Below are 13,894 nucleotides of genomic sequence, written 5' to 3'. Positions count from 1 at the left end.
TCGAGAGTCATGTTTACTAAGTACCTTTCCTCCTTTACCACATCCAAACATTTTCTAAGATGTCTTCAATAATAAATAATAACATTTATTAATAAAAGGATGTTAACTGCCGGCTTGAATGGCTCTTTTATACACTGATCCTTCTGATTGAAAACTGACATGGGATACTGGGAAAGCGAGGGGGTAGAAGAAGAGACTTTATTTAATGATTCTCCAGCTCCTTAAAGCTACATATTAAATACAGTGTGGTTCTTTTGAGAAAGGAGAAATTCACAATGGAAATAAAATCCCTATTTTTTGTTATTTTAGTCATTAAATATTGCAACTTGTGATAAGCAAGTAAAGAACAGCTACCAAGAGGGATTTTACAGCTAACTGGCTGGCTGGATGTCCATCAAAGGGAGCTACCTCTCCCCTAATCACAACTAATTACTATGAAGTCCTCCCCTCTGTCAGATTTTAGGTTTTAAGGAGTGCCAGAAGAGAGTAAACAGATATTTCAGGAGGTGTGCTGCCACCCAGTCCGAGAGGAAGAACTGTAGGATATCACTATCTTAAAATATGCAAATTAAAGCACAAAATTAAATGAGAATGAAGGGATTCTTCTATGCATTCAAATCCTGCAGTTTATTACCCTCCTATTCGCCGGACATTGGGGCTCATGATGATTGTTTGTACCTAAGAAGAGGAAGCTGAATAATGTTCATGATCACAGATTTGGTTAGTCTGAAAGTCAAAATTAAATTCCCGGCCACCAATATGTATAGCAGAAGAAAAACAAAGAAATACTGGAGAGTGCATGCTGTAGAGTGAAAATGTTTGTTTTAAAAAAAAAAAAAAATCAAAGGAAACTACGAAAGGGGCCACTCAGGGAAGCGCAGGGTTTATGTACCAGGCCCATGAGCTTCACTTTGACGAATCAACAAGGGAGGGATGGGGCGTATTTCTCTACGCACAGAGCGGGCTTTTCAATTTTTCAAATTGCCCAATGACATTTGCCTCCTTCCGTTTACCGGCGTATCCGGGCTGAGTGGGCTGAAAAAAGTCCAACCATCTTCTGGGCAATTTGAGAAACAAAGAAACACTAAAACGACCCCAAGGCTCTTCCAAAAGCTACTACAGTTACACTGAAAGGAGCTTTATGCTTTTATAGCTTGAACACAAGACTTTTTGGAGGGTGCGGACTTACTTGCTGTGAAATATTTCTCTTATAAAGCTTCAAACTTGACTTCATTTTGAACTTCCACAAATGTAATTCAAAACAGAAGCCCCGACGCCCATTTGCAGTAATGCATTACTTCCTTAAAAAATAAAAATACAATAAACACGCTCTTTCATTGGGGGCAATTAACAGCACGAAGCAGTGCCGATCAACTTCAATTTATAATAGCACTGCTTTGGGGCACTGATGTAACCTTTTAGTTTTATCTGCAGACTTGTACATTTAAATTTGCAATGGAATTATGAAACTTTTAAAATGAGCAAAACAAATAGCTAGCTTAAATAGCAAATTACTTGTGTTTAGGCGTGTTGATGGTAATGAATTATAAATTTAAGATTAATCATAAAAGATAGATAGCTGGAGAATGAACGTTAGAGGATTAGTAAACTACCTCCTGCTTTTAATAAAATGTGTTTATATATCGTCCGCACTTTTCACTGGAAAAAAGCGTTAAGACAGGTTCCGTACTGAGCAGAAACGGACCGTATGAACATGTTAAAGCTCCTTTCAGTGTGAATGTAGTGGCTCTTAAAAGAGCCTTTGGGTCGTTTAGAATAGTTTTCGTTATTAGAAGATGATGGGCAGCCTTTAAGCCCTCTCACCACGGATACGCCGGGCTAACTGGATGTCCTTGGGCATGATGGTGACTCTCTTGGCGTGAATAGCACACAAGTTAGTATCTTCAAAGAGCCCCACCAAGTAGGCTTCGCTGGCCTCCTGCAAGGCCATAACGGCCGAGCTCTGGAAGCGCAAGTCGGTCTTGAAGTCCTGGGCGATTTCACGCACCAGGCGCTGGAAGGGCAGCTTGCGGATGAGCAGCTCGGTAGATTTCTGGTAGCGGCGGATCTCCCGCAGGGCAACAGTGCCGGGTCGGTAACGATGGGGTTTCTTCACTCCCCCAGTTGCAGGCGCGCTCTTCCGAGCAGCTTTAGTGGCCAGCTGCTTACGGGGGGCTTTGCCACCAGTAGATTTACGAGCTGTCTGCTTGGTCCTGGCCATATTAACGCACCTAGTCCCTGTGAAAAAGACGTTGAGACAGAAAGAATGGATTGAAATGAATAAGAGCTGTACGTCTCGGGCGGTATTTATAACTAAATTCTCTTTTCTGATTGGCTGTTTTGAAGAAGCCAAATGTCATTGGACAATATGAAAATTTGAAAAGACCGCCTTGTTCATAGTGAACTCCCCCTCTGTTTCTTGCTTTTCAAACTAACTTTCAACTGATCATTGACCTAGTGACCAGTTTCCTAGCTCGCTATCACACATCTGCCACACCGGGGTTTTTGTTTTTTTGTGTGTGTGGCTCGGGGATCTGACTATATCATTTTCAAAGTGATCGAATCTGTATCTCTGAACTTTATTGCCGCTTCCTTTCTTCAAAATAAGAAAACTTAGCACGAGCAGCACCACTCCCGGAGACAGGGGAGAACATTTAAATCACGTGATTCGTCGAACGCATAAAAATCTCTTTGTTCTGGTTCTTTTTTGTGTTTTAATTTGCTGCTTTTAAAGCGATATAAATGCCTTATATTTTTCTTCCTTTCAGACAGAGGGCCACCGGCACCTCATAAAGGATATGTTTATGCTGCTTATGTCCTGCTTTATAACCTCAGTTGTGATTGTGAAAAGAGAAGTTTTATAATAACCAAGCGCAATATCTACATACTGAGATCAAGTTATTATTTAGTTTTATAAGGAAATAACTTGTCTCCAAAGAATCAGCCCCCAAAAAAACAGGCTATGTATGTTCAATATCTGGCTTTAAGGAGTAGGAGTATCATTAAATAAACTTTCACCCGTTCCTCTCCCCCCAAAAAATCTCAACTCAGTTTTCAAGCAGCTCGAATATATCGTAGGCGCGCTATTCAAGCCAGCAGTCCATAGTCATTTTATTATTACTGAAGATGTCTAATAAAATGTTTGAATATGGTAAAGGAGAAAATTATCATAGTAAAAGTGGACTTAAGTATCACAGAAACATGCCTCGAGATAATATTTAGGTACTACCGACCTTCTATTACCTCGTTTGCTGTCGGGGTGAAATGTATCTCTTGTCTCATCTATGAGGATGATCCTCGATAGCGTTATTTGCGCTTAGACCAGGAAAAGAAAGACTTTGACAGCCACGAGCTTGGTTAATGTCCTGAAATATCGAGCCCAACTCTTTATGGGTTTGGAGGTTAAAGCTCATCCAGGGTATTTAAAGGGCCAGCTCCAACTCCTGCTAATTAACTGAAACTTCATTTTCCTCTTTAGTTTGTACTGTAGCTTTTTCAAGACTACAAAATGTCTACTAGCTTCTCAGCCATGAAAGTAAAAAGGCAGTGGAACTGACCATTTTAGATAATATACCATAACCAAACTTTCTGTACCCCTCCAGCTAAACAGGTGAGAATGGATCCAAGTGAAATCCTAGAGGATTACTACCTATAGTATATAGTTCTATAGTATAAAGTAATAGAATAATAACTGTGTTGCTATGACTCTGTAATCAGATCTGATCCTTGTTCCTATGTGTGTTTTGTTTAAAATTCGGTTTCAACAAACTTCTTCAGAATAGCTAACCTGTCTGTAATTCTATAAATCTAGACACTGGCCAAATGAAGGTTTAAGGGGTTTACGGCTAAGTAGGGGGAAAGAGCTTGAAAATAAAAGGAAAACTTTGTTTTTAATGTCTTGATGTAAGAAATTGACAATTGGTTTAATTCAAGGGCTAAAAAGTTTTCAGGGATGGGGAGATGGAAGGGAGGAATGAGAGATTAGGGGAGAGTGACAAAAATGATTAGTTTGAAAACCAGTGAGATCCCAGAAAATTAAAAATCAATTTTATACATAACGAACCTAATGTATTGCTAAGATGTGGTCTAAATACCTTTGAATAATAATGCTACTGTAGTAATGGGGGGCTTTAATCACTTTTACAGAAGAGACAAGAATCCTTTCACCTAGACTGTAGCAAATGCAAATGCTTGTTTACTATAGTTAGTAAAGAGAATCCAGGCTCCTTTTCTGCATAAGGTTTGGGAAGAAAGTTTGCTGATAAATTACTTAGAAATAGTTATGTAAAACTTAATGCCTGCCTGATATTTTCTCTTCACTAGACATGATGCAATTTGAAAAGCACAATGATACTTGTCAGTGATGCTATGCCCTTTGAATGAAAAGGTGGTTGGCTCTTAAAAGAGCCTTTGGGTTCTAGATTTAGTTACCCAGCTGTTTACTTGGAGCTGGTGTATTTGGTAACAGCCTTGGTTCCTTCAGACACAGCATGTTTGGCCAGCTCGCCGGGCAGCAACAAGCGCACAGCGGTCTGGATCTCCCGGGAAGTTATAGTCGAGCGCTTGTTGTAATGTGCCAGGCGGGACGCTTCCCCAGCGATACGCTCAAAGATATCATTTACAAAAGAGTTCATGATACCCATAGCCTTAGAAGAGATACCAGTATCTGGATGAACTTGCTTCAACACTTTATATACGTAAATGGAATAACTCTCCTTCCTTGTCTTTCTACGTTTCTTGTCTCCTTTCTTCTGAGTCTTAGTCACGGCTTTCTTAGACCCCTTCTTTGGAGCTGGAGCAGATTTTGCAGGTTCAGGCATTTTCGGACTATTAAATGTAGTAACTTCCTTAAAGCTCTACCTTACACGTTCTTACAAAAAGCAGTATGTGTGAAATTCGCTGCTGCCCCTCATTTATATAACCTCATGCAAATAAGGAACTTCTCTTTCCTCTTTTCCTATTGGACTTGACAAGTCACTCCATCACGTCTTGTCTCGCTATTGATCAGAGTTAGATCTGCATTACCATTGGCTGATCAGACAATCATATCTTTTTAGCCTATTGAAAATCATTTAAGGCCCCAAAGATTTATAGGTTTCAGAGTAGCAGCCATGTTAGTCTGTATTCGCAAAAAGAAAAGGAGTACTAATGGCACCTTAGAAACGAAAAAATTTATTTGAGCATAAGCTTTCATGAGCTACAGCTCACTTCATCGGATGCATTCAGTGGAAAATACAGTGAGGAGATTTATATGCACACAGAACATGAAAAAATGGGTGTTATCATACACACTGTAAGAAGAGTGATCACTTCAGATGAGCTATTACCAGCAGGAGAGCGGGGCGGGGGAGAAAACCTTTTGTAGTAATAATCAAGGTGGACCATTTCCAGCAGTTAACAGGAACCTCTGAGGAACACTGGTGGGGCGGGAATAAACATGGGGAAATTGTTTTACTTTGTGTAATGATCCATCCACGCCCAGTCTCTATTCAAGCCTAAGTTAGTTGTATCCAGTTTGCAAATTAATTCCAATTCAGCAGTCTCTCGTTGGAGTCTGTTTTTGAAGTCTTTTTGTTGTAATATTGCGACCTTTAGGTCAGTAATCGAGTGACCAGAGAGATTGAAGTGTTCTCCGACTGGTTTATGAATGTTATAATTCTTGACATCTGATTTGTGTCCATTTATTCTTTTATGTAGAGACTGTCCAGTTTGACCAATGTACATGGCAGAGGGGCATTGCTGACACATGATGGCATATATCACATTGGTAGATGTGCAGGTGAACGAGCCTCTGATAGTGTGGCTGATGTGGTTAGGTCCTATGATGGCGTCCCCTGAATAGATATGTGGACACAGTTGGCAACGGGCTTTGTTGCAAGGATAGGTTCCTGGGTTAGTGGATCTGTTGTGTGGTGTGTGGTTGCTGGTGAGTATTTGCTTCAGGTTGGGGGGCTGTCTGTAAGGAAGGACTGGCCTGTCTCCCAAGATTTGTGAGAGTGATGGGTCGTCCTTCAGGATAGGTTGTAGATCCTTGATGATGCGTTGGAGAGGTTTTAGTTGGGGGCTGAAGGTGATGGCTAGTGGCGTTCTGTTACTATCTTTGTTGGGTCTGTCCTGTAGTAGGTGATTTCTGGGCACTCTTCTGGCTCTGTCAATTTGTTTCTTCACTTCAGCAGGTGGGTATTGTAGTTGTAAGAATGTTTGATAGAGATCCTGTAGGTGTTTGTCTCTGTCTGAGGGGTTGGAGAAAATGCGGTTGTATCATAGAGCTTGGCTGTAGACGATGGATCGTGTGGTGTGGTCTGGGTGAAAGCTGGAGGCATGTAGGTAGGAATAGCGGTCAGTAGGTTTCCGGTATAGGGTGGTGTTTATGTGACCATTGCTTATTAGCACCATAGTGTCCAGGAAGTGGATCTCTTGTGTGGACTGGACCAGGCTGAGGTTGATGGTGGGATGGAAACTGTTGAAATCAGAGTGGATGTGAGTTTTGTGATGCTTGGCACTAGAGACAGGGCATTGTTTACTTCCATAACTATTACCACTCTGACCCCTGGTCAGTGAAGTTCATAATTGTGCTGAGAGCAATCCCTGTCCTGGCAGAGGCATAGTGGGACTGTAGCTGGGGGAATGTTTTTTCTGGTATAGATAGTGCAGTAACTACACTGACTTTTTGCTGACAGAAATATTTCAACAAAAGACTTATCTGCCTTTGGGGAATTGGGTTTGTTTTAGTGACAGAAGGCCTGGGTTTCATTGGCAAAAATGAAATTTGGGTGTGAGGGTTTGCTAAGCTGGGGTGATAAACAACAACTTTCACAAGATAGATGAGTCTTCCTGTAATACAAGCTGCTGTGTCATCACTCAGACCCCAGAAAGCACAGGATGGTAATATTGTCTGGATAGTGGGGTATGAGTTCTCCTGACAGGGGACTTGATTAGGAAATTTGTAAGTGTGCTCCTTAAAGGGATGGGGTGATGTGTGAGGAGGAAGGAAGGATGGTATTGAATATTGCAAGTCACCTAGAAAATACAGTTTTTCAGACTCCTTTAATTCTTTCTTTCAACAACTTTATTACAAAATAACATGCTGCCACCTTTCAACCATATTGGACAGTTTTAAGAGGTTACCAATGAGAGGATTTAGAACAAGTAAAGGTGGAACTAAATGAAAGCACTGTATAAAGGTGGGAAACTGAGGCACAATTCCACCTAATTTAGGCTTACTTAATTTTCACCTTTATTAATAAATTTGCAGACAAAATCATTGTTATTTATAATTTTTGATAATATATTTATGACACTTAGTAACTGTGACCCAGCAGTGCCTGGGGCAACCCACACTGGAAATGCCAAGGTAAGGGCAGGCTGCAAAAGGGAGAGCAGATACCCACCAGTCTTGGGAGTAACACTGAAGTTAAGCTCCCCAACCAGTCACAAACTGTGCTTCTGATCCCCAACACTGGTTATCAAGAAGCAAAAAAAGAAATCGCAGCCCTCTTATTGTATTCCAGTTCTCTGACTCCCAATCAGCATCTAGGTCCAATACACATGAGAAATTTTTTAAAATAACTCTGCTCACATACACAAAATGTTCTTCTGACCCTAAAGGGTCAGCCACATTACCAGGTCACTCTAGGTTTGCATCTTACCCAAAATACCTTGCTGCCAGCCAATCCTTTAGTGTCTAAAATTAAATGTTTATTATAAAGAAAAAAGAAAGAACATGAAGAAAGGTGTTAAATGGTAAAGAAGTCACATACAAACAAAGATTCAAAGTCCGTATATCAGGTTCTTAGCAGTATTGGTGAGTTTGCTGGCTTGAAAGTCCCTCTGGAATACATGCACAGCTTGAAAGGGTCATTCAGTCCTTTGTTCAGCGCTTCCTTTGCAGAAAAAAGTTACTCCAGAGGTAAGAAGCAGGAATGAAGACCATGCAGCTGCCTTTTATAGTCTTTTGCCATGAAGCCTGTGCTTCCTTTGTTTCAAGCACAAGCTGCCCAGCACATGGCTTGAAAGCCTTGCTGAGTCATAAGGTGTATCTGCCTTTTCTCAGTGGGTCAGTTGTATAGCTGATGGTCCTTAATTGGCCATCAAGCAGGCTAGGCAGTGCTGATGCCAAACTTACTGGGGGTGTCACCCAGAAGCATACCACAAGTTTTAAATAGACACATACATACATATCTATCACTCATTATACAAAGGTGATAAAAACACATAAATGAGATTATCATATCTGGCAAATTATAACATTTTTGCAGATACCTTACATGGCCTATCTGGCTAACTCATTACAATTTTACAATATTGATATTCATAATATCCTTAAGTGTCCCCCATATTCCATATGGTGTCACAGTAATAAACAGATAATATGGAACAATTATGGGCCAAAGTTATTGAGTTCCTGGATACCAGGAAGCTCTTCTCCTTTTCATGATGGGTATTTAATTGAGTATTCTCTGATATGGGCACTTGTTCATTCAGTTTTTTATATCTTTCCATATGACATATTCATTAGCTTTCCTCCAACTAATGTTATGTAACAATACTCAGACCCATTTATACATTTATCCCGATTTTTATCATTTGATTTTCACTTCACATTCTATATTATTATAAATCATTAGCATAACATCAACATTACTCAGCCTTAAACTAACAAAATGTAACCCTTATTTTTTTACCATTCAGCAATTTTCTTTGTATTTTAATATTATAATTCAGTATATGTGGATCATCCTAAACTATTCATTAATATACATTATTTTTATTTGAGTAGGAACAGCATGGGGAACAACATGACTTTAATGTCCACAGATAACTTTTTCAAATGTGGGATTTCAGGGACTTTCTGCTTAAAGTTGAGCATCACACTTGCAAATCATTAAAAAGTATTATCAGTAATTTTGCCTGTTCCACAGAATTTATAACTAGTTCTTACATTCCTTCACCTGTAAAGCAAGATTAGAGCCATATTAACACAATGCAGAGAAAACTAATATACAACAGCAGGCTTAAGGGTAGTCAATTGTATGAACCCACAAAATCTGTGGTTTTTCATGTTATAACCACATACTATTTTTTAAACAGAAAAACTGCCTCTTTCAGTCCCAGGATGGTCTATGCTCATGGAATAAATCAAGTTTGTGCAGTAGAGGAGTCTGTTGTCTGTAGAAGGCCTGAAACATTTATTGTGGGAAAGGAGGAGGGCGAAAGGGAGACCGATATATTTTGGTTTGCATCCCGTTTGGTCCTACCGGGCCCTTGAGCTCCCAGCCCCTCCCCTGCTGCCCCCCCCTCCCCTGCAGCCTCAGCTTGCCTGCTGCCAGCACCCTGGGTGGCGGGGCTGCGAGCTCCTGCCGGGCAGTGCAGTGACATGGCTGGCTCCAGCCAGGCAGCGTGGCTGCCACTCCTGCAACTCTGAGAGGCATGGTAAGGGGGCGGGGAGTGGGGCGGTTGGATAAGGGGCATGGGATTCCTGGGGCGGTCAGGGGACAGGGGGCAGTTGGATGGGGGGGGGGGGGGTTGGGGGGACGGTCAGGGGAAGGGGAACAGAGGGGTTGGATGGGGGTGGGGTCCCGTGGGGTGGTTAGGGGTGGGGCTCCCGAGAGGGGGTCATTCAGGGGACAAGGAGCATGGGGGGTTGGATGGGTCTGGAGTTCTGAGGGGGGCAGTCAGGGGGCAAGAAGTGGGAGGGGGCAGATAGGGGGCAGGGGCCAGGCTTTTTGGGAAGGCACAGCCTTCCCAACCCGGCCCTCCATACACTTTCGGAACCCCGATGTGGCCCTCAGGCCAAAAAGTTTGCCAACCCCTGATGTAAGGGCTCAGGAGAACACACAAAAGCTTAATTTGGTTCCAATCATTTGTTACTTGATTTATAACTTACAATATATGCAAATAAGTGATTTAAAGTCCAGTATTATAGCTCTTTTACTGCAAGGTGGGTAGTTCGGAACACTTTCTGCAGTAAAAAATCCTCCAGGTGGAGAAAGATTGGTGTCCTTGATCACAGTCTGTCTGGCTAGTTCCCTCAGAGGCAGCAGCAGACGTCTTGCAGGCTGGAAATTTTGCAAGACAGGTTGTAGATCCTTGATGATGCATTGGAGAGGTTTTAGTTGGGGGCTAAAGGTGATGGCTAGTGGCGTTCTGTTATTTTCTTTGTTGGGCCTGTCCTGTAGTAGGTGACTTCTGGGTACTCTTCTGGCTCTGTCAGTCTGTTTCTTCACTTCAGCAGGTGGGTATTGTAGTTGTAAGAATCCAGCAACCACATACCACACAACAGAACCACTAACCCAGGAACCTATCCTTGCAACAAAGCCCGTTGCCAACTATGTCCACATATCTATTCAGGGGACACCATCATAGGACCTAACCACATCGGCCACACTATTAGAGGCTCGTTCACCTGCACATCTACCAATGTGATATATGCCATCATGTGCCAGCAATGCCCCTCTGCCATGTACATTGGTCAAACTGGACAGTCTCTACATAAAAGAATAAATGGACACAAATCAGATGTCAAGAATTATAACATTCATAAACCAGTCGGAGAAAACGTCAATCTCTCTGGTCACTCGATTACAGACCTAAAGGTCGCAATATTACAACAAAAAGACTTCAAAAACAGACTCCAATGAGAGACTGCTGAATTTGAATTAATTTGCAAACTGGATACAATTAACTTAGGCTTGAATAGAGACTGGGAGTGGATGGGTCATTACACAAAGTAAAAAGAAAAGGAGTACTTGTGGCCCTTAGAGACTAACCAATTTATTTGAGCATAAGCTTTCGTGAGCTACAGCTCACTTCATCGGATGAAGTGGGATGAAGTGAGCTGTAGCTCACGAAAGCTTATGCTCAGATAAATTGGTTAGTCTCTAAGGTGCCACAAGTACTCCTTTTCTTTTTGCGAATACAGACTAACACGGCTGTTACTCTGAAACCTACACAAAGTAAAACTATTTTCCCATGTTTGTCCCCCCCGGGTTCCTCAGACGTCCTTGTCAACTGCTAGAAACGGTCCACCTTGATTATCACTACAAAAGGTTTTCTTCCCGCCCCTGCCCCCACTCTCCTGCTGGTATTAGCTTATCTTAAGTGATCACTCTCCTTACAGTGTGTATGATAACACCCATTGTTTCATGTTCTCTCTGTATATAAATCTCCTCACTGTATTTTCCACTGAATGCATCCCATCAAGTGAGCTGCAGCTGACGAAAGCTTATGCTCAAATAAATTTCTTAGTCTCTAAGGTCTACAAGTACTGCTTTTTCTTTTGCGAATATAGACTAACGCGGCTGCTACTCTGAAACCTGTCATAGATGGAATAATTTTCTTTCCTGCTCTTCCTACGTTTCTTATCCCCCCCCCCTTTTTTTTTTCTTTTGGACCTTAGTTACAGCTTTCTTAGATCCTTTCTTAGAAGCGGGAGCAGATTTTGCTGGTTCAGCCATTTTTAACAACTGCTATTCTGCGTGCTTCCCTCACTCACACACCTACTGCTATTCAGCCTGAATACACAAGAACTGCCTCCGCTACTGCAGTATTCCTTATGCAAATAACGACTCTCCTTGATGATTTACTATTGGGTGGACGCGCAAGAGACTTCTGCACCACTACGTCGAATCCCACTATTGGCCAGAGTTAGATCCGTGTCACCATTGGCTGTTTAGATATTAAGGCCATTTCAGCCTATCAAAAAGCGTTTACCTCTTCAAATAGAAAGGATATAAGGGTAGGGTGGGCTGTGGTGAGATCATTCTTATCTCTATTTTACTTTTGTTAGCGTGAGCGGTGTTGGACGTGAACACCAGTCATGTCAGGCCGAGGAAAGCAAGGAGGTAAGGTGCGGGCTAAGGCGAAATCTCGCTCCTCCCGGGCTGGTCTACAGTTCCCGGTGGGCCGTGTGCACCGGCTGCTCCGCAAAGGTAATTACGCAGAGCGGGTGGGCGCTGGCGCCCCAGTCTATATGGCTGCGGTGTTGGAGTATCTGACCGCTGAGATTCTGGAGCTGGCTGGCAACGCGGCGCGGGATAATAAGAAAACCAGGATCATCCCCCGTCACCTGCAGCTCGCCATCCGAAACGATGAGGAGCTTAACAAGCTCCTGGGGAAAGTTACCATCGCTCAAGGGGGTGTCCTGCCCAATATCCAGGCCGTGCTGCTGCCCAAAAAAACCGAGAGTCACAAGGCTAAGAGCAAGTGAAACCCGACGAACAAGAAACTGGAATCTTTACTCCAAAAAACACACCAATCCAAAGGCTCTTTTTAGAGCCACCCACAAAAATCAAAAAAGAACTGTTATCGCTCACTTATAGTAGTAAACAATACGTTAATAGAAAATAACTATGCTTTTACTGTTCTTGTGAAATATTAACCAGCAGCACTTCGGTTTGCCATCTGGTGTTAGGTACAATCTTCTCTACATTATTTCCTCACCAGGGTGGTAAAGCAGCGTTCATATAATGCCTTTTTCCCCTTAAAAGATCAAGCTGTGCGGATTGTTACGAGCCAATCCTTGCACAGCGGAGCAGGCTTTTCAAACTTAACCCTGTTCTCACCAGTAGACTAGAAAAGGGATTCTTGTCTATAGGTGATTGCCAAATTTCTCCTTACCCCCACCTGGTGGCAGAAGCTACATTCTCTCAGGCGCACACTAACTTCTCTCTTCCCTCTCACAAGAAGCGTGGTTACAGTCGCTCACTCCCCTAACAATTTATAGAGGGGACGCTTGACTCCAGTCCTAGTATTGAATTTTCTTAGTACAACGAACCACAAGAAAACGAAAGTTTTACAATCGATTTGTAAAAGTGTTCCCATTTATTTGCTTTCTAGCAAGGGCGTCCGCTCTAGGGCGCGAATGACACAAATAAACCCCCTTTCCTGGGTGCTGCTTCACGTTCACTCCCAATGAGCCCACCAAAGTATGATTTATTGGTCCCTTTCCTGTGATTTTAAGGGGCAAGATCGAAAAGGGAATTTCTCCCTTCCATGAAAAGTACCGTGAGGTTATTAATAAACGAACCTCGTCAGCAATTTTGGGGCAGGAATGGATGGTGTTTGGTTTCTTTGATGACAAGAACCTTCTTTCATTTCACTTTTTCCTGGGCGCCGCCTTCTTTGCCTTCATCTTTCCTTAGCTTCCGATTGGCAGCCTTGGGCTTCAACGCTTTGACTTCTTGGCCTGGGTCGTTTTTAACCCTTTCCGGGCTCTTGGCTGCTTTCTTGGCATTTTTTCTGGTTCCTTTTCGCGATCTCAGACTTGGGCAGCTTCACAGCTGGTTTCGTAGGCTCTGCCGTTGTTTGTTTTGGGGTTGGTTGTGTGTTTGTTTTTGTCCCCTCCACTCCTCCTAACCGGCATACTTTCCTTGTTCTCTCCCGACTTCCTGCTGATTTTGAAGAAATGAGGCCCGGGTGCTTTGGTCTGAACCAAGATGCCCCCGGTCACCAGACACTTGATGCCACTGTTGCTTTTCTCCACATCGTACCCTCTGGCGCGCCAGCTAAGAGCAGCCAAAGAGAGCCCTTTGCGCTCCTTAGAAGCAGACACTGCCTTGGTGATCAGCTGGGACCCGAGGACTTACGGGTTTTGAAGCCTCCTGCCGCCTTCTTCAGCTTTTCAGCGAAGGCTTCAGCTCAAAGATCAGACACAGCCGGAGCAGCAAGAAGCGCTGTTTCCGACATACTGTACTAACAGAATTTTTGTGTAACTCATTTAAGGCGGGGGGCGGGGAGAGAGCACAGCTGGCGCCTGTTGGTCATACACCAGAGGTATTCTGTGATTGGTGCATTAAGGAGCCCGACTGGGAAGGACTTTTCTGCCCGCTCAGGGTTTCGGTTTGTGGGTTTTTTGTTGGTGGTGTTCCCCCCCCCCCCCCCCGCCCCGAGTTAA

The 13,894-nt window shown here is 42.9% G+C and overlaps 3 protein-coding genes and 1 pseudogene across 3 annotated transcripts; 1 reads left to right on the top strand and 3 right to left on the bottom strand.

Moving 5' to 3' along the window:
- Positions 1–1,117: 1,117 nt before the first annotated feature.
- LOC141980504 (histone H3) lies at positions 1,118–3,287 on the bottom strand. Its single transcript, XM_074941779.1, has 2 exons — positions 3,244–3,287; positions 1,118–2,238 (listed from the first exon to the last, which is right to left on the bottom strand). The coding sequence occupies exon 2, from the start codon at positions 2,219–2,221 to the stop codon at positions 1,811–1,813; it is 411 nt and encodes a 136-aa protein (XP_074797880.1). The 5' UTR covers positions 2,222–2,238; positions 3,244–3,287; the 3' UTR covers positions 1,118–1,810.
- Positions 3,288–4,439: 1,152 nt separating this feature from the next.
- Positions 4,440–4,820, bottom strand: LOC141986221 (histone H2B 8). The gene has a single exon (XM_074950498.1). The coding sequence runs from the start codon at positions 4,818–4,820 to the stop codon at positions 4,440–4,442; it is 381 nt and encodes a 126-aa protein (XP_074806599.1).
- Positions 4,821–11,751: 6,931 nt separating this feature from the next.
- Positions 11,752–12,248, top strand: LOC141986215 (histone H2A.J). Its single transcript, XM_074950483.1, has one exon. The coding sequence runs from the start codon at positions 11,819–11,821 to the stop codon at positions 12,206–12,208; it is 390 nt and encodes a 129-aa protein (XP_074806584.1). The 5' UTR covers positions 11,752–11,818; the 3' UTR covers positions 12,209–12,248.
- An 848-nt stretch (positions 12,249–13,096) lies between these two features.
- Positions 13,097–13,686, bottom strand: LOC141986207 (histone H1.10-like; annotated as a pseudogene).
- Between the last annotated feature and the right edge of the window lie 208 nt (positions 13,687–13,894).

The sequence above is a fragment of the Natator depressus genome, chromosome 1 (assembly GCF_965152275.1).
Source record: "Natator depressus isolate rNatDep1 chromosome 1, rNatDep2.hap1, whole genome shotgun sequence".
Classification (NCBI taxonomy): Eukaryota; Metazoa; Chordata; order Testudines; family Cheloniidae; genus Natator; species Natator depressus.
The sequence above is the reverse complement of the archived record's forward strand: the minus strand, read 5'-3'. Positions and strand labels throughout refer to the sequence as shown.